General features: G+C 50.8%; 1 protein-coding gene across 2 annotated transcripts in view; it reads left to right on the top strand.

Moving 5' to 3' along the window:
- PDIA5 (protein disulfide isomerase family A member 5) overlaps positions 1–18,813 on the top strand; it is a 91,662-nt gene that overhangs the window by 47,229 nt on the left and 25,620 nt on the right. For both annotated transcript variants that reach the window (XM_004745444.2, XM_045088821.1), the window contains exons 8-11: positions 2,998–3,065; positions 10,280–10,371; positions 10,462–10,533; positions 16,901–17,037. In XM_004745444.2, coding sequence (XP_004745501.1) covers positions 2,998–3,065; positions 10,280–10,371; positions 10,462–10,533; positions 16,901–17,037 — 369 coding nt within the window. The remainder of the gene's footprint in view (positions 1–2,997; positions 3,066–10,279; positions 10,372–10,461; positions 10,534–16,900; positions 17,038–18,813) is intronic.

The following is an 18,813-nucleotide window of genomic DNA, read 5'->3' as shown; positions in this document are numbered from 1 at the left end:
CTAGCAGTTTGTATTAGAATATGCGAGCCATCTCTCCCTAGCCCTTCCCCAGGCTGTCTGGCAGTGGGCCCATCCTTCTCACCACAGCAGGCAGAGAAGCAAGCATAGTTATTATGGAATGGAAAGCTGGGGTAGGAGAAGTTAGACCCCTTGTTGGGGTCACAGAGCAATCAGCATTTGGGGAAGGAGGGAGAAAACTGGGAGCTGTTAAGTTCGGTTCTTGGAGGGTTCAGATTGGACAGCCTCCTGGGTCTCAGGTAACCCCAGGACTCTTTTTTGTGGTTGTTTTGATCGAAACAAACTTGTGCTTTTATTATACTAGTCCACTCAAGCCTTCATGGCTTCATAATTCAGCTTATTGCTGGAAACACCAGTTCCCTAAGTGGGAAGACTTTTAGGACTCTGATCCTTTGATCATGTTTGGGGTGAATGAACCTTAAGGCATTGGGAGGCTCTACTTGTGACAAGGAATCCAGGTCCTCAGGACCTACTGCTTATTCAGTGAATGTTTGTTGACTGAATTAGTGAGCAAATAAAAGAGTGACTACTATAACTTTGGGGATTTGAGAGTGACAGTTAGTCTTATTTCTTCCCCTGCCTCTCAGTTGAATCCATTGAGAGATAAATTCAGATAGGGATCACAGTCCCATCTCTATTTTTGGTGAGGTTAAATTGGAAACTGGCTGGCTTGGAGCTTCCTATTACTCTTCCTATCACCTCTTCACCTCACTAACTTCTTCTTCCAGAACTGCCGAGAGCTCCACCCACAGGGAGTTGGGAGGGTGTGGAGTTGGGAGGGCATGGCAGAGGGTAAGGTCACTGCCGCTGCAGAGGGTCAGAGCTGGACGAGAGACACCACCCCTCTGGGGACAGTTCATAAATTAGGCTCCTGACAGATGAACATGGCCCAGGGGGTGTCTGACTCTCACCCCCTCATCCAGTCACCAGGTAAAGAGTGGGTGAAAGCAAGTGCCCCCCACCCCCATTCGTTTTCCCTCCCGAGAGTGACAGCCTCTGTCCACTGTGGAGGAGTGTCCCCTCACCCTCTGAAATTACTCTGCTTCCCTGCCCCCCACAGATGTAGCGGGAACATACATTTAGGTCTTGTGTTCACAGTGCTGCCCCTGCTGAGTGTCAGGCACTATCCTTAAGCCTGCAGGACAGGTACTGTCCCCACTCCACAGATGGCAAAGCTAAGGCTCAGACCACATGGCCAGCCTTTCAGAGGCAGCAAATGGCCAAGGGGAGGCACAGGCCTGGGTCTCCTGCTCTCTCAGAGCCGAGCTTCTTACTCTTCTGTGTGGCCTGTTGTCCCTACTGTGTGGCCTGTTGTCCCTACTGTGTGGCATCCAGCATGGAGCACGGGCACCTGGCTGAGGCGCCCTTGTTGTCCCTGTGTCCAGCCTCTGTGCTGTCCCACAGTGGGAACAGTGTCCCCTGCAAATGTCATGTTCCTTTCTTCATGACACTTGTGGGGGTGGTGCTGTGTAGGCTGCTGGAGAGAGGTACCTCTCATGTCTCCTAAGGGCAGAAGCGGTGGGCTTGTGCTGCGTGCTGGCCTGGCAACAGCTCCTGCTCTCCTGAGTCTCCCTGAACTAATGGCATGAGCCTGAGCCCACGCTTCATATGCTGGCATGTGTCCAGTGTGTGTCCATCGGTCTGCCAGGCCGGCATGTCAGGGAGAGACTGTGGGCACTTGGGGGACTCCATGTCAGAATAGCCTGCGTTACATGTGGTCCAGTAGAATTGGTGCTGAGGAGGTTCCTGAGGCCCTGGGGGTAGCTTGGATCTGCTCACAGTTCTGCAGTGTCTGTGTGTGGTCCAGTGGGGAAGAGCACCTCTCTGATCAGTATCACTCTGCCTGAGGTCTGCCGCGTATTAGCTAACATGGATTAGAGCTTGTCGGCCTGCTGCCGCATGGCCCTGTCCCTACAGTGTCATGTTGAGATGAGATCTAGCCTGACATGGGGTTCTAGGCAGCTTTGGTGTCTGCGGCCTTTAGGTTGCATCTCAAAGCCTTTTTGCAGCAGAGCGGCTGTCAGAAAGAGGAACAGCCTGTCATGTCAGAATTCCTTATGTCTGAAGAAACCTGCGCTCATGTCCTGTGGGACTCAGTGCCGAAATGTGGACTGCTCCGACTGATGCAGGGTGGGGTGAGCTTCTAAATCAAGGTCACTCGGAAGTAGTCGTGGATTTTGGAGCCTGACTCTCTGGGCCCTGTGTCCCCCAAGTCTTGGGGGACCTTCAGTGTCCTGGGAGAAGAGTGTGGCCATGGTAGACCACAGAACCCCACAGAAGACTGAGCTGACCTCATAGGATTGTCCGATGTCAGAGCTGGAGAGGCCCTGAGGTTGTGTGCTTCAACCCTCCTCATTTGCCAGAAGGAGGCATCGGCCAGAGAGGACAGGTGACCTGTCCAGGGCCATGCAGTGCATGATGGGAAGATGGGCACTCAGGTGCACCAATCCTGGCCTGGTGCTCCACTCACTGTCCAGCTATTCTTGTGGATGGAAGGAAAAGGGATGTGGAAATCCAAAGCTTATCGTCTCGGTGGCTGGACCACTTTCTTCCTGATGGCATGTGGTTCATGTTGATTCCTAGCCCCTGACTGGGCAGTGAAGGGAGGCTGTTAGCTGAGCTTTCCTGTCTCCATTCTGGTTCCTAGAATTCCTGGTGAACTCCTGATCAGCCCTAAATTATTCCCTGCTTTGCCCTTCTCCAGCCATGTTATTTTTGCTTAGGCCCATGTTTGATGAGGGACTGCTGGGATGTATCCTATTTTATGCCATCGAGACTGTAAGCTCTTTGGAGAGCCGGGCCTCTGCCTCCCGTTCTTTCTGTGTTCCCAGGCCCTGGGGTGACCCTGCCCTTCTGCAGGCTGGGTAAATGTTTGCAGCCGGAGGTCAGCCTGGGGTGAGGGGGAGCAGGGGGAGGGCAGGGGACAGGGGCCTGGTACCTGGTGTAACGGCATCTGCTTTCTCTCCCACCCGTGACCAGGGTGCAGCATGTGCAAGAGGATGATGCCACATTTCCAGAAGGCTGCCACCCAGCTGCGAGGCCACTTTGTAAGTGAGGCCCATGGGCCTGGCAGGGCTGACTGGCTCACCCGGAAAGTTGTGGGAGGAGGGCTTCAGGGCAGGGGGGGGGGTTGAAAATTGTGAGCCCACCCCCTCCTGCTACTGCCCCTGTTCCCTGAGCCTGTGACCCAGACCTGTCCTTGATGGATGGTAAGAACTCTGCAGAGTTGCTGAGACCGGGAGAATCTGGTGCCTGTCCTACCAAGACCAGTAACACAATAGCCAGGAAACCAGCAAGAAGCACAGGTGGAATTGCTGGGTGACTAGGGGCCATTAGCAGACCATCAGGGCTCCAGAATGATGGGGGCTAGGTGCCACGGTGGGCTGAGGCTCTTGGTGCTGGGTAGCCCAGTGGTAAAGGGTGGTGGGCCCAAAGTACAAGCGGGTTCAGGGGCAGTTCCCTGCCAGGCTTGCCAAGGCTCTGGCTCCCATGCTGTGGGATGACCATGGAACTGATAGCAGGAAGAAATAGTCCAGACAGGAAGCTGGAGACCTAAGCTTACGGGCGCTCTCTGAAGGAGAGGGTGCAGAATGTGAAGGGATGGGAATCCGACAGGAGGCAGGGTTGTCTTGGGGTTGCCCACCTTTCAGGAATAGGATGGGGAAGAGGAGTCACTGAGGAAACGGTCCTCAAGAAGGAAGAGCAGCCAGGATGGTGCAGGAAGGGCAGGGAAGCCGGACAGTCAGAGCTCACCAAGCTGAGGACCCCTCACTGATGGTCCTGGTCATCTCTGTGTGGCCCCCACCTGCTGACCTTGTCTCTTTTCTACCATATGGTCTGGTCAGTTTTGCATATATCCTGAGCCACAGAGATTTGGGGTTTTGTTTTGTTAGTGGCAGCAGAAAGAGCTGCTGGCTCCTCCAAGGAGCATGGAAAAATTCACGGAGCCAGCCAGAGTCCCATGAAGGGAGTTCTGAGGTCTTAAATCTGAATCATGATATTTACAGATCAAATTAAGTTGGTGATTAGTTCAAAGTCAATTTAAAAAGTTGACATGGCAGCACCTGGGCATAGTGACAGCCCTGCCAGCCAGTCTGGCTACAGGATTGGGTTGCAGAGAACTGGTGCTTTCTCTCTTGACCTCATTTTGGGGCGACACCAAGGTCCTGCTTGTTTCTCACTAATGAATTTTTAGCAACTCGCGTAGAGATGTTTGGCCTTGGGGCACAGATACATCACTTGGGGGGAAGTTTCACTTTGCATTTTGGGACCTTAGTAGATAGCATATTTCACGATTATTTCGCCTGGGGAAAAGACTTAATTACCTAGTGTTCTGCCTGCCCACACATACCCTTAGAAAAGTCCTTGACTCTACTTCTTGGCTCTATGGTGTTGGGGAAGTCAAACAACTCTAGCCCCAGTCAAATAACAAATGCCTTGCCAGCTCCATCAGAGCAGGTGAGGTCCTGGGGCCAGTCTTATGCAACATCTGGAAGATTCTCAGCTGATGGTGCATCTCCCTGCTGAGCTCAGTGTTCTTCCCAACCCCTCCTGTGCTCCCACAGAGCTTGTCCCTGCCATGCATGGCTGGGTCTGCTCATCTTCGCTTTTATTCCAGATCACATTCACCCGTTGATACTAATTATGATTTTCTCAATGTAGTGTGAGCTTCTTGAACACTAGGGCTCTGTTTGGTTTGTGTCTAGTTCTTCAGCACAAGCACAGGGCCAAGCTCAGAGTGGTGCCCCGTATGTGTTGATGAATGAATGAATGAGTGTGTGGCTTATCACCCCTAGGGACATTGTATTTTAAGCTCTGCATTTACATAAAAACTGATGTTCCCCTTTTCTAATATTTTATTTACTTATTTATTTGAGAGAGAGAGTGGAGGGAGAGGCATAGGGAGAGAGACTCTCAAGCAGACCCTGCACGTGGTCCCACGACCCTGAGGTCATAATTTGATCTGAAACTAAGATTTGGATGTTCAACCGACTGAGCCATCCAAGTGCCCTGATGTTCCTCCTTTTTAAGGGAATTCAGAGCATCAGTTATTAAGGACAGAGACAAAATGGGACGAATGTTTGTGGGATGAGGGCTTTCCCATTAGCCTTGGGCTCATATGAGGCTCTTTCTTAAGATTAGCCTTGAAGATTACTTGTTTTAAGGGTATTTGCTTCCAAAAAAATGAAACAAACAAACAAAAAAACCCAAACAAGCAGTGTATGCTTCTCCTGCCTGGGCCCAGGTCCAGAAACATGAAAGTGACCCTTCCAGTTCCCTAGACAACATTACAGAAAATCCAGTGGGATTGTCCGGGTGCCTGGAGAGCCTGACTGATCAAGCCCAGCTTTGGCCAGGTGTTAGTTACATTGGCCTAAGGCATCTGTGTTGTGTGAGCTCATTCATTGCCTCGCTTCTGTGTCTTCGTGCTTGGGGTACGTTTATACAAAACATTTCTCAGGAGAGCACCTTCAGAAAATTCTCGGCCTTTCCCAGCTCCATAACTGGGGAAAGATGTGGCCGCACACACACAGCCTACTGCAGGAAGCTCCTGGAGGCAGGGGCTCATGGTACAGCCATAGCTCCCCAGAAAGAGGGCGACCAGAAGCATGATGCCTTAGTGTCCTCACATAAGGGCAGAGATGGATGGTAGGCCCCTGAAATCAAACACTTGCCCCCTCACCACTGCTGCAAGCAAGCTGGACTAGCACCTCCAATCTCCTCTTTGTCTCCTTCATCTGTGAACCCTTTCCGGCAAGCCGTGTCTGTGGCAAGGGTCAGAAACCTTCCTCCTCTACAGATTTCTTGGGGCATATTCAACTTGATGATGTCTTTAAGATGGAAGCCAGGCCAGGTCAGCGATGCTCATCAGCCATTGCCATTTTCCAGACTCAGATCTGCCTCTCTTTGGCTGTCATTAACATCTGCTGACTCATTGGTGTCTGTCCTGTGTACTGCTGCTAATTGACATCCTCGTCAGCAGCCGTTGATGCTCCCCCTCTGAGCAACTTTCAGAGCCTCTCCCCATCTGCCTCATCTTCCCAGCTTTGCTAGTTACTGAGGTCCACACTGAATCTTTGGTTAACCTTGGCTGTGAGGGCTGTCTAGGTACAAACACCATGACAGGCGTCGTCATGGTGACAGACTGGGGCAGATCAGACTCTGGTGCTTGCTCTTACTACCCAGCTAGGAGATCTTGGGCAAATAGCCTTGGAGTCTCTGTTTCCCCATCTGTAAAATGGGGATAATGATGCAAACCCCGTCTACCTCACTAGGCTGTTGTGAAGAGCGAATGGCTGGCATGTGGAAACAGTTCTGTAACCTACAGATAATTCACAGATGCACACGACTGACTCCCTCCACTGCCCTATGCTTACCGTTCCTCCCACTCAATAAATGAGGGTGCTCCCAAGCTTCCTCTTTTCAGCCTCTTTTCTTTTTAGCATGGTGGAGCAAGGGCTCAGCATTGTGTTCCTTGTTGTGATGGCCTCTCCCTCAGTGATTTTATCTACGTTCACAGTTTCAACAAAATGTAGCTCCATGGAGCCCGAGTCCCTAAGTTCCACGACTGTGTATCAGACTCCCTGCTTGACATCTTGGTCTGAATTTTTCTCCTTTATGTCCCAAATGCAGGATGTCTAAAACAAAATTCCATGTCTTCCCACCCAGCAGACCGCCAGCTTGCTTTCATGACTCTTCTCAAGTACCCCAGGCTCCTCTGCCAACATGCTTTTTTGCTGGGGCCTCTTCATGCATCTCTCTCCCTCATGTCCTCTGTCCTCTCTCTGCCCACCAGCCTGGGTCAGGCTTGGTTAGCTCACACAGGGTGATTGCCAGGGACTGCTGATTTCTCTCTCTGACCCGTGACTTGCCCCTTACACCGTGACCTGTTTATATTTAAAAAAGAAAATGGGGGCAGTGGGTTCCTCGGTGGCGCAGTCAGTTGAGCATCCAGCTCTTGGTTTCGGCTCAGGTCGTGATCCCAGGGTCCTGGGATCGAGCCCTGCTCAGTGGGGAGTCTGCTGTTCCCTCTCCTCTGCCCCTCCCCCCACTTGTGCTCTCTCTGTCTCTCTCTCTCAAAATAAATTAAATCTTAGAAAAAAAACAAAATGCAGCTGGAAAAGCCTCCAGCACCCCCTGAATAAAGTCCTGGTTTCTTAGGCATTAAAGCCTTTTCCAGAGTGAGCTCAGCAGTGAACCTGTCACCCTTCTCTTTCTGCCCCCTTCTGTGTCTTACAGTCCTGTTAAACCAGCATATTCCCTGTTTCTTGGCCTGCGTCTTGTTTTGTCTCACTTCCATGTCTGTGGAAGTCTTACCCTTCCCTGAGCACCAGCTCCATGAAGCTTCCATCTTGTTCCTATCGGATTGTGAGGCACAAGCTCGTGTGGTTCTAGGTCAGGACTTGTGACCTTAATTTTTAAGCTGAGACCAGCTTTTGCCTCATTTGGCTTTATGGACTCCAGAAAGTGTTTGTACATAGTTTTTCAAAAAATATTTGTCTCGGGGCACCTGGGTGGTACAATCAGGTAAGCATCTGACTTCAGCTTAATTCATAATCTCGGGGTACAGGGATCGGAGCCCTGAATCAGGCTCCTTGCTCAGCAGGGAGTCTGCTTCTCCCTCTGCCTGCCACTCTCCCTGCTTTGTGTGCTGTCTCTCTCTCTCTGTCAAATACATAGATAAAATCATTAAGAAACATTTACCTAGTTAATAAGTATCCCCAAGAGGCACAAGAGTACTAAAAAAAAAACCTCAGAGAATTAAAAATTCATCACAAGCAAAGGTGGTTTGGAAAGGCTGCACAGGAAGGTGGAATTTGATTTACCTTCAAGGATGAATCAATTTTTGGTAGAAATTGAGAGGTCAGAGTGGCCATCCTAAGCAATAGGACTAGAAGACACAAAGTAAGGGCCAGGGGAACACAGCATGTGTTCAACAAATTTGGGCAGAATCACAGAGCTTCTCAGTAGTATTAATGAAAATAGGTAACGTTTCTTTTTTTATTAATTTGTTTTTTAAAATTTAAATTCAATTAACTAACATAGTGATATGTTAGGTATAGAGATAGAGGTCAGTGATTCATCAGTCTTATACAATACCCAGTCCTCATTATATCACATGCCCTCCTTAATGCCCGTCACCCAGTTACCCCATCTCCCTCCCTCTGCTCCAGCAACCCTTAGTTGGTTTCCTATGATTTCGTCTTGTTTTATTTTTCCCTCCCTTCCCCTCTGATCCTGTTTTGTTTCTTAAATTCCTCATATCAGTGAGATCATATGATAATCGTCTTTCTTTGATCAACTTATTTCACTTAGCATAATACCCTCTAGTTCCATCCACGTCATTGGAAATGACAAGATTTCCATTGTATATATGTACCACATCTTTACCCATTCATCTATCGATGGGCATCTGGGCTGTTTCATAGTTCAGCTACTGTGGACATTAACAGCTAACACATTTTGAGAGCTGTAGATACCTTGAGTGTTGAAGATCTCTTCCCTTTACCATCTCCCAGCAATCACAGAACGTGGCTGCTGCTGAGGAAACTAAGGCACACAGGCAGCCGACTTATTCAAGGAAATGCATCTACTGAGTGGGGAGTTAGGACCCAAATGCAACACCCTGATGCCTGTGCCCCAGCATCCTAGTCACGATGGTATACCCCTATCTGCCGCGTCCCTTAGACTACTGGCAGTCCAGCTTCCTCCCTGTGCAGCCGTGTCAGACTGTCCCATTCCCGGGATCCTAGCAGGTGCACAGTTAAGGGTTTTGTAGGAAAGAACAACTCAAAAATGAGATAGGGACCCTATGGTCTCTGAGTGTGGAGTTAGATGCTAGCCTGTATTCTGTGGGATTGAAAGGTTTTGTGCGGGAAAGTGATATCACAAACACGGAAGACATGGAAGATTAATCTCGTGGTGGATGTGTGCCCACACTAGGGAGATCAATTAGAATAAAAACAGAACTTTAAAGTAGACGATTGGGCGCCTGGGTGGCTCAGTGGGTTAAGCCGCTGCCTTCAGCTCAGGTCATGATCTCAGAGTCCTGGGATCGAGTCCCGCATCGGGCTCTCTGCTCAGCAGAGAGCCTGATTCCCTCTCTCTCTCTCTGCCTCCCTCTCCATCTACTTGTGATTTCTCTCTGTCAAATAAATAAATAAAATCTTTAAAAAAAAAATAAAGTAGACGATTATTACTGGAACAGGTTGCTGAATCAGTCTGGGGAAATGAGCAGAATGGCCATGAGAGGGTCCCAGGGCTTCTAGTAAGTTCTATTTCAGGCTTATTCTCATTGCAGCATCCCACAGATGGGGCAAAATCAGTAATTTAGTAAGCATTAATTGTGTGCCTTCTGTATGCCAGGCATTGTGCTAGATACCTAAAATAGTTGGGAAGATGTGTTTAGGTGCCTCTAGGGATGGCACTGCCCAAGGCTCAGGTGACTTCTGTCACTGGGAGAATTTGGTGGGAAATCAAGAACTTGGTGGTTCTGAACTCCCTTTCCCCTCCCCTCTATGCTGCCTTGCTTTGTGGAACAGTCCTCCCGTGTCTGGCCACTCCGTCTTCTTTCTCTCCAGGGACTCTGAGTTGTTCTTAGTATTTAGTAACTCAACTACTACAATTCTCCTTTCCCACCTAGGGCTATTGGATATGGGGACCCTGCAGCCAGAACAAGTTCAGACTTTGGAGGTGGTTCCACTGGGCTGTCGGGGATGGTTACAAACAGTAGTAGAGAGGCGAGGGCTCTAACAGTCTGGAGGGAGGAGAGTCAGCGGGTAGATTGCTGCACAGGAGCTGTGAGGTGTGAGGATGTTGCACACAAAGCCAAGGTGGGCAGATGGGGGGCAGGCCGCGAGGACGTTGTGGAGCGGCTGAGTGGTGGCTATAACCTAGGAGAGGAGTTAAGTCCGAGTTCACATCGGCAAGGAGAAAGCTAAAGCATACTTGGATGGCAGTAGGAACTGTTTGAACTTGGTAGCAAGGCCAGGTGTCCTCAGCCCTTGGAATTTTGTTTTTGCTCTGGGTGAGCTCCCCCTGCAGGGCAAATAAAAAGAATGCCTCTCCACAGGGCAGCTCCTGACCCAGACCCTGTTGTCTTCCAGAGCTGGGTTGGCTTGCCTTACTCCCCCACTGCCCAGGGCTACATGTCAGTCTGTGAGGCTCTGTCCCCTTGGTCTCTTTGCGGTGGGATAGGTGGACAAGGCGGGGGTGTCTGCAGGGCAGAGTGTGGATAGGCCTGTTCTCCCCTTGCTCCTAGGTGCTGGCTGGGATGAACGTCTACCCCTCGGAATTTGAAAACATCAAGGAGGAGTATAATGTGCGAGGCTACCCCACCATCTGCTATTTCGAGTAAGTCCCCTGCTTCCCTTCCGATGCTCACTTGCCTCCTGGATAGCTTTTTCCCTGGCTGAGTCCATGTTGTCTGTCCGCATTTCACAGGAAAGGACGGTTTCTGTTCCAGTATGACAACTATGGGTCCACAGCTGAGGACATTGTGGAGTGGCTGAAGAAGTAAGTGGGAGAGTTGCCTGGGGGGGGGGGGGCGGCGGTGGGCAGGGTTGTGCCTAGAGGGAGGGGCCTCAGCTAGACCTCAGGCTGGCCTCCAGTCTCCGGGCTGGGGCTGTGGCTAGGGTTGGGAAGGAGAACCTGGAAGGGAAAGGTCCCACTGTGCTGCCCAAATGATGGTTTCTGGGTTAGCTCTAGGAGAAGATGGAGTCTTTGTGGGTTTAGGATGTGGGAATTAGGAGGATTTGGTATGACTCTGGCCATGGTGATTGCATGTCAAATAGTTCTTTTCCCCTTAATGTCTATCCTGTGATAGGGGTATTTCTCATCTAGGATGTCAGTTTTGAGAGAAGCTCCCCTGCAGGCCCTTCTGAAAATTGCACTGTCAATTGAACGCTTACTTCAAATGCTGTACTGTATTAGGTGCTGTGAAGCTTCTAAGAAATACTCTGATACCTTAGATTTGTGGAGTGCTTTGCCATTCATGAGCACTCCCCACAGATGCTGCCTCATGGCAACCTTGGGATCCTTGTTTGTAATGTGATTAGAACTTCATAATGCAGAGTATCCCGTACTGGACCCCCACCATGCTAGGCACGTGACTGGCATGTCCTTGACTGGTATGTTGGATGGGGAGTCTGTGTCCCCCACTGTGGGAGCTGGGGAGGGGCCACCTCTCCTGGCAGCCTCCTCGGGCCATCCCAAGCACTTGACCTGCCTGCTTTGAGCTCTGCCTGTCATCAGTTTGGCACTCACCGGCCCCTGCCAGTGTGTGGCTATTTGTGTGTAATTCTTGGAATAATACCAGCTCACATTTTTTGGGGCTCCACTTCATGGCTGAGCCTATTCTAAACACCATATATGGATTCTCATGGAATCCTCAGAACAGCCCGGTAAGGAAGACATTATTCTCAGCTTTATTTAATGAATGAGTAGTGGAGCACAGTGATAAGGAGCTTCTCCAGGCTTTTGCCGTGGACAGGTAGCAGCGCAGGGCTTGTTCTGGGCGGCAGCTCCCCGGGGTTCTGGTCGGAGCCCCCTTTCCCGCCCCAATTGCTGGCATGGTGGATTTCACTGACATCGTTCCCTGAGCAGCACAAGGTTAAAAAGAATTAGTTATGCAAAGATACGAAAGTTGAAAATGTGTATTTTCAGAATGGGAAGGAGGGTGAATTTTGTACCTACCCCCACCTCAAACAAACTGGCAGATTCTAAAGGTTGAAACTCTCAGCCTTCTGTCCTGTGGGTCCCTGGGAGATAAGATCCAACGTTAACCCCGTGGGTGCACAGCATCTTTTGTTCCTCGGAAGCATTTTCATGTCTCTGTCCCCATCCCTCCTTTCCCTCTTTGTTTCCCACCTCTGCCCGGGAAGGTGGCCCCCTTTTCTCATGTATGCATGGTTTTAACCTGGGCCTTCACTCCCCTGTTTTCCTTTTTCATTTGATAATAAGCATGTCCTTGCCTCCAGCCAGACACCTCTTACTCTGCTTCGGGAAAAGGTTTCAACAAATAGCAGTCTCATTTGTCACTGGAGCATAAAATCTGTCTGCCTCCCTCCCCCTTCTCTGACCTTTTCTGGTTTCAAAATATACTCCTATCTTTTGGACGGATAAGGTTTAGGTTTTTTGTTTTGTTTTGTTTTGTTTAAGTGTTGAGAATTGCTTGCTAACCCTACACAAGGGGAGCATGTCAGGGGAGTTTCTGAGACAGGTAATTGTCTCTGTAGTGGAGCCTAGCACTCTGTCCTGTCCCCTCCGCTCTGCCCACAGCCACCCCAGCTCCTCCTTCAGACTCTGCTCTGGATGGAGACCCGGGAGCAGCCCAGGGCTGGTGCCCCCTCCCCCACTTCCGACCTCTTCTTTTCTCCCTCCTCTCATCCATGTGGGGAGGAAATGTTAGCAGTTCCTGGTTCATTGCTGGTCTCTAGGCTGAGAAGTTTGGTGGAGTGACTTAAAGGAGTGGGGCACAGCTTCTGGGTCTCCCTTGGCAGCCCTGTCCAGCTGTCTGACCACCAGTGATCGCTGTGTCAGGGGCACTCATGGGGGCAGCTCCTCTGAAGGCATAACCATAGCCCACCACCCCAACACAGCAAGGGTAGTGGACCACCTCCTAAAGGACCCCCAGTGAGCCCCCTCATCTCACACCCCAGCAAGAGCTAGGATCTGTCTGTGCTGCCAGCTGCCTTAATTTTTAAGGAAATATTTTTTGCTTTCAAGGCCCTTCAAGTGTGATATGTTGTTATAGAGAAACTTGAAAGATATATTATATATATTATATAAAATATATATTTATACATATAAATATTTATCTATATATTTATTTATTTAAGATTTTATTTATTTATTTGACAGAGAGACAGGGAGAGCATAAGCAGGGGGAGCAGCAGAGGGAGAGGGAGAAGCAGACTCTGCTGAGCGGGGAGCCCAATGCAGGACTCCATCCCCAGGACCCTGGCATCATGACCTGAGCCAAAGGCAGAGGCATCATGACCTTAGCCAAAGGTAGTGGCTTAACTGACTGAGCCACCCATGTGCTCCTAAAAATATATTTAAACAAAAGGAAAAGCCCTTCATTCTTCCCCACCCAAAGATAATGTGTTGTAATATTTTGGTGAATATCCTTCAGTTTCCCCCCTACGTGTATGTGATTTTTCCCTGTGGCAGGTGTTTTAAGTCTTTACCGGTTTTGACCCACATCCTGGTGGTTGGCAGTGTTCCCACCTTTCCTGCTTTCTGGCACCTCTTCCCCTGGTCTTTCTGTTGGCTGCTCAGGGCTTCCGTGTGGCCAAGTATGAAAGAATGAGCGTGGATCTGGCCTTATTGACACTCTGCGTGACTTTCAGTAGCCCAGGAGAGAGGAACCCAGATCTCACCTCCTGCCCCAACCCCACCCCCGCTATGATTGGCTGGCCACTGGGCACTGTGTGGGGCCAGGTGGAGACTTCGGGGTCTGAGTGTGCAAGGACGCTGGAGTGGGTGGGTTGATCATGGCAGTTTTGCTCCCTTGTGCTCCCACTGGCTGCATTTCTCATTCTCTCCACAGGCTTGATGCTGCTGTGTTGGGCTTGGCACCTAGAGGGTGTATGCGCGGTAGTCTATTTTGACTGAGCCCATGTTTCTGCCTGTGTATTTTTATTTCAGCCAGAAGCGTACTGAGCACAAAGTTTGCTTGACTTATAATGCTTACTGCATCTTCTTATCTACCGCATGGGCACTGGCCTCAGATAAGGGTCTGATCTGTAGGAACTCCCCAGTCTGGAGAGCCCAGGAAATCGGAGTCGCGGGGTTGGAAGGAAATAGAAACATCCGTGACTCTGCCCCTAGCGGTTTGCCTTGTCATGTTTGCATGACCTCAGAACACTCGTTGTTACCCCAGCCCCACTCAGACATCTCAGAGAACAAGGGCTTCACTCATGTTGGGGGTCATCTGCTCCTGCTGGAACAATTTCTGCATTTCATATAAATGATCTCTAGGAACATGCAGGTAGGACTTTACCCATTCCTAAAGTATCTTACTCTGGAGCATGGTCTGTCCAGATGTAGCAAAGAGGGAAAGAAAGGCCTCCAGATACACTGCCTTATAGATGTTTGAAGTCAGGTTTGTTGCCTAAGCCCTGGAGCTGGTGAATGGAGGAAAGCGGGCTCAAACCCAGCTCGTCTGACTCCCAGCGTTCCTCGAGTCCGCTCTAGAGGGAAGAGTCTTACTTCCAGTGACTGGTTTCCTTCTCTGGAGCTTCCACTTGTTGGCTTTGCTTCTCTTCTTCAGAGCCACAGAGAAGTTAATTTCTCTTTCTGATGCAGTCTGAAATATTTGAAGATCGCTATTGTGTTGCCTGCGTCTTCTCTTCTCCAGGTTCCTTCAACTATTCTTCTCTCATTCCATCATTTACTCAGAAAGCATTCACTGGGTGTGTGCTGCCTGTTGGGTGAGGAGCGGTCAGAGGTTGCCCCGGTCTTCAAGGAGACAGATTGTGAAAGGTCTAAGTCAGGAATAGTGTTTGGCTTCAGACATCTACTCAGTCCTTCTCTTTGCAGTGAGCTGCCTTACCACCATGCCTAGGTTTGCAATCTTCTCTAGAAAGTTCAGCTGTTGTCTGCTGGGTGGGAGAGGGGTGTTCACCTGGCTGGTAGCCTGAGGGCAAGGATCTGAGGGCCGAGCTGCTCAGGTTTCTGGTATATGCCCTTGCTTCCAGCCTCTGCCGTGGCCCCGCTTCCAGGGGTGTTGCCCTGGGGTCCTTCAGAGCCTTCGCCTTTGTTCCTGGTGTGGTTGTCGGGCCCCGGACCGCTGTCCGCACCTGCACCTCAGGTCTCTGCCCTCTGTTTTGCTGGGTCACTTTCCTTGCTTCTAAAATTGCACAGACCTCTTTTCCTCTCTTCACCATCATCTTCTTTCCTGTTCCTTTTGTTCCTGTGGGTTCTTGGGTTTTTTAAGTCCTGTTCTGTTATTTTAGTGGTCTTAGAGTGTGTTCTCGTTCTCTGTGTTTAACTAGAAGTTTCTCAGGTGCTTTCATATATGCTTGTACCGCATCTTAGCCGTGGCTTCTCCATTCTGTGCTCTCATAGGATGTTTAAAAGTTATTTTAATTTCTGAATAGATTCCATTCACTTAATTAAAATAATTCTTTAAAAGATACTTGAAAATTATACATTGAAAAGTCTCGCTTTCACCGCTTTTCTTCATCCTGTTCTATCTCCCCCCCCCTTGAGGCAACAACTTTGATTAGTTTCTTTATGCAGATGCAAGCAAATACGGATGACTATGTTTTATCTCTCCCTCCTTTATGCAAAAATTAGTACACTGTGGCCTGTTCTGTGTCTATCCACGTCAGTGCCTCGAGAGCTTTTTTTGTTCCTCCTTATCATGCTCAACCCCCGTTGTGTGGCTGGACTGCAGCTTACGTAACCCTTTCCTCCCAGTGAGCACTGGGTTGTTCTAGTCTTTGGCACAGCCCACCGTCTGCAGTGAATGCTTCAAACATACATAGTGTTGCACGTGTGCATTTGTACTGGAACGATAAATTCCCTGAAGTGGAATTGGTGATGTTTGGAGCCCAAGTACAGGAGCCTGGGTCTCTGTGTGCTGGTCTGGGACTGTTGTCTGGCTAGGGACTCATCCTAAGGCATGATTTTGCCACCAGCACCGTGACACTGTATGTACACAGGCTGGAAATGGTTTGCCCCCTTCCCACTGGGTCTCTCTGCCTGGGCCTAGGAGGCCCTGCTGAGGCCTCCAGCAGGGAGGGCTTCTGAAGGTGACATTGAACCTGGGCTCTCAGTGGGGGCAGCCCATCCTGTTGTGTCAGCCATGTTCTCATGATCTCTACCCTGGCTGCTGACACTGTACACATTTTTCTACAGTAAGCTCTCAAAGACAGAAAACAATGGTTGTCTTTTCACATTTGTCATCCTAAAGGGCTTTTTCAGCACGGCAGTTAAGGGGCTCTGGCAAAGGTGCCCGTGGCAGCAAAGTAGCTGGAGCTTGTGGCCTCCGGCAGCCTTGTCCCCCACTCTGGAGCAGTAGAGGGCCCCTTCAAGCCTCTCCTTGGAGCAGCTGGTGATGCAGCTAGCGGCTTGCACCCTGCCAAGGTTTTCGGCCAGCAGGTGGAGAGTGGGCATCTGACCTCCAAGCCCGGCTCCTCCTGCTCTAGCTCTCTGCCTCTGGGGGAGCTGGATAGCTTTGTTCCTGGTCTCTGGGAAGGACTAGTGATGTGGTGTAGATGCTGTCAAGGCTAGGGTGCCCCCAACTTGCTTCCCCTTGGCCCCCCACTCTTCCTCCTCATAACCATTCTCCCACGCTGGTCAGGGAACAGGTTGCAGCACTCATGTGACAGCCCGCTCCTTTCCCAGCCCAGAACCCGGGACCCAGGTTTGGTCCTTCTCAGACACTTGGCCTCTCTTTCCTCCTTACCACTGCACGTACCACTGCCCCCCGCAACCCGTTCTTTCCTCTCCCCACTCTCCGCCCTTGCCTGTGGGGAGCTACCAAACCAAACACAACAGTGAGCCTTGCCAAAGGTCACTCTTTGTTGTTATTTATTCTCTTCGGGTTTGCTGGAAGTTTGAAAGAGCTTGAGATGCTGTCAAACCCCCAGATTCCTGGGAGGCAGGGGGATTTCTTGAACTGCCTGGGAAGCTCTAGCTAAAAGCCACTGTTTGTAAGAAGACATTCGGCTAAGCCCCCGTGTGGCTCTGGGGGGACAGCGAGGTGCGCAGGGCCAGATCGCTCAGCCCCTGCTCCTCCCCTGAGGGGTTTCCAGTGAGCCCCGGCCACAGGCAATGCGAGCTGTGGGGGCTACGGCCAGGGGGCTGGATTTCGGAAGGGCTGCCCAGGCCCCGGGCTTGCTCTGAGCTCTGCCTGTTTTTGGTCTTCCAGTCCGCAGCCGCCACAGCCCCAGGTCCCCGAGACTCCCTGGGCAGATGAGGGCGGCTCCGTTTATCACCTGACCGATGAAGACTTTGACCAGTTTGTGAAGGAACACTCCTCTGTCCTCGTCATGTTCCACGCCCCATGTGAGTGGAACCTTGCTCCTCCCGCCACGTCTTCTCCTCCCTGAGCATAGGGCGGGCACTGCTCTGGGACGTGTGTCCAGTGAGCACTTGCCTGTTGGATGCCTCCCCTGTGCGGATGCCCTGGTGCCAAGCGAGGTCCCCACCCCCACAGCTCACACAGCCCACCCCACGTCACCATCGGAATAGCTCCGGCACCCTGATCAGGCCACAGGGCTCCTTGCCTCAACCTGGAGGGCCTGAGCGGCTTCCTCTAGGTCAGCACAAATTGGGAAATACAAACAAATTGCCCAGAATTGGAGGAATTAGGACTGGAAGGGCCCTGAGATACCAGCTGGAATAGTAATCACCTCCCGAATCTAGGTGGGGAAATTGAAGCCCCCAGCAGGCCCTGAATCTTGCCAAATAGCTAAGAGGGCCTGGTGAGGCTAGGGCCAGAGCCTCAGATCCCCCAGCATCTGGAATGCCTTCCTTCCGCTTCAACCTGAGAGTTTCGTAGCCTGAAGCAGCCACAGTGGATCAAGGAAGGGAAATGTGCAAATGCTGTAGAAGGCGTTTGCAGTAATAACTGGAAAGCCTGCAGTCCAGGAATTTCCTAGGCCAGTGTCTTCCCCATTCCCACGGAGAATGGAAAATTGATTGTAATTTGTTACTAAGCAGGAGCAGATTGCTCCTATGGAGGTGAGCAAAGGGATGCCAGCCCAGGGATGCAGAGTTCCTGGGAAAGGTGGGCCCATCCCCCACCCCCTGGGTGAGCAAGGTGGGTCCTCAGAACCCTGGGACAGGTGCGTATATGGTGGGGGGCAGGGCGGTGTGCTCTTCTCTCAGAGCTTCTTGCTGGCTCTTTGGCCCAGTGATGGTAGGGAAGGATTATGAAGAAGAAGAACGAGCAAGAAATAACTGCTTTGTAGACCAGTGCCATAACCATCCAGTCCACGGAGGCATCTTCAGCGGGGAGTGTAGTGGTCATCAGCACGGGGGTGAGGATCTGTGTGCTAACAGTAGTGTTTCAGCCTGCGGCGATAAAGCAGCTCCCCGCAGGGTCCCCTTCTTTCATCTTACCCACAGTGCCTCAAGGCCAGAAGGATGAGCCCCATTTTACAGATAAGGAGACTGTCACACAGAAATGGCCCAAATTGTTCATGGCTCCCCAAGTGCAGTACTGCTGACCCCCTCCGCGCGCCCCTGCCTTGGGGTAGCATGTGGGTTTGGTTAGTCAGGAGCTATTCGAAAGCAGATCGCTCCCTGCTCAGGATTTCCCCAGCTCCTTCTTTCTGAGAAGTACCAAATTCTTGAACAGATCCAGAGGTAAAGTCTTCTTATGACCCTTCTGAATTTTTAGAAAACTGACAAATTGCCCCCAAAAGCTAAGTTTCGGAGAGCCTCCTGATTAAGGGCAACTATGGGGCCTTAAGAGCACTTCACCCCCAGCTCTGCCCAGGCCTTAATGAGCACAGCACAGTATGCTCGTGGCTGACACATGTTTTCGGGCCCATCTCAGAGCTGGGGCAGAAGCCAGGCCGGCGGGAAGTCATGTGGTACGTGGAGTTGGGATCAGCCCACCTGCGTCCCTGTCCCCACAGAGCAGGTTGGTAGTGACTGGCCGTTTTCACTTCCTCCCTCGGAGCTTTGTCCTTTGCAGCCCGACAGTACCGAGTGGTTTGAGCAGGGGTTCATGGTTGATGCATCTGAGCATGAAGAGTGTGTATCCCCTTTGATGAATCCTGTGTGGTATCCAAAAACAGTATGTACCACATAGACTGGAATTTTTTGTCTGTG

Source organism: Mustela putorius, unplaced genomic scaffold (assembly GCF_011764305.1).
Source record: "Mustela putorius furo isolate JIRA1106 unplaced genomic scaffold, ASM1176430v1.1 tig00003834_pilon_pilon_pilon, whole genome shotgun sequence".
NCBI classification, from domain to species: domain Eukaryota; kingdom Metazoa; phylum Chordata; class Mammalia; order Carnivora; family Mustelidae; genus Mustela; species Mustela putorius.
This window is presented reverse-complemented; position numbering and strand designations above follow the sequence as displayed.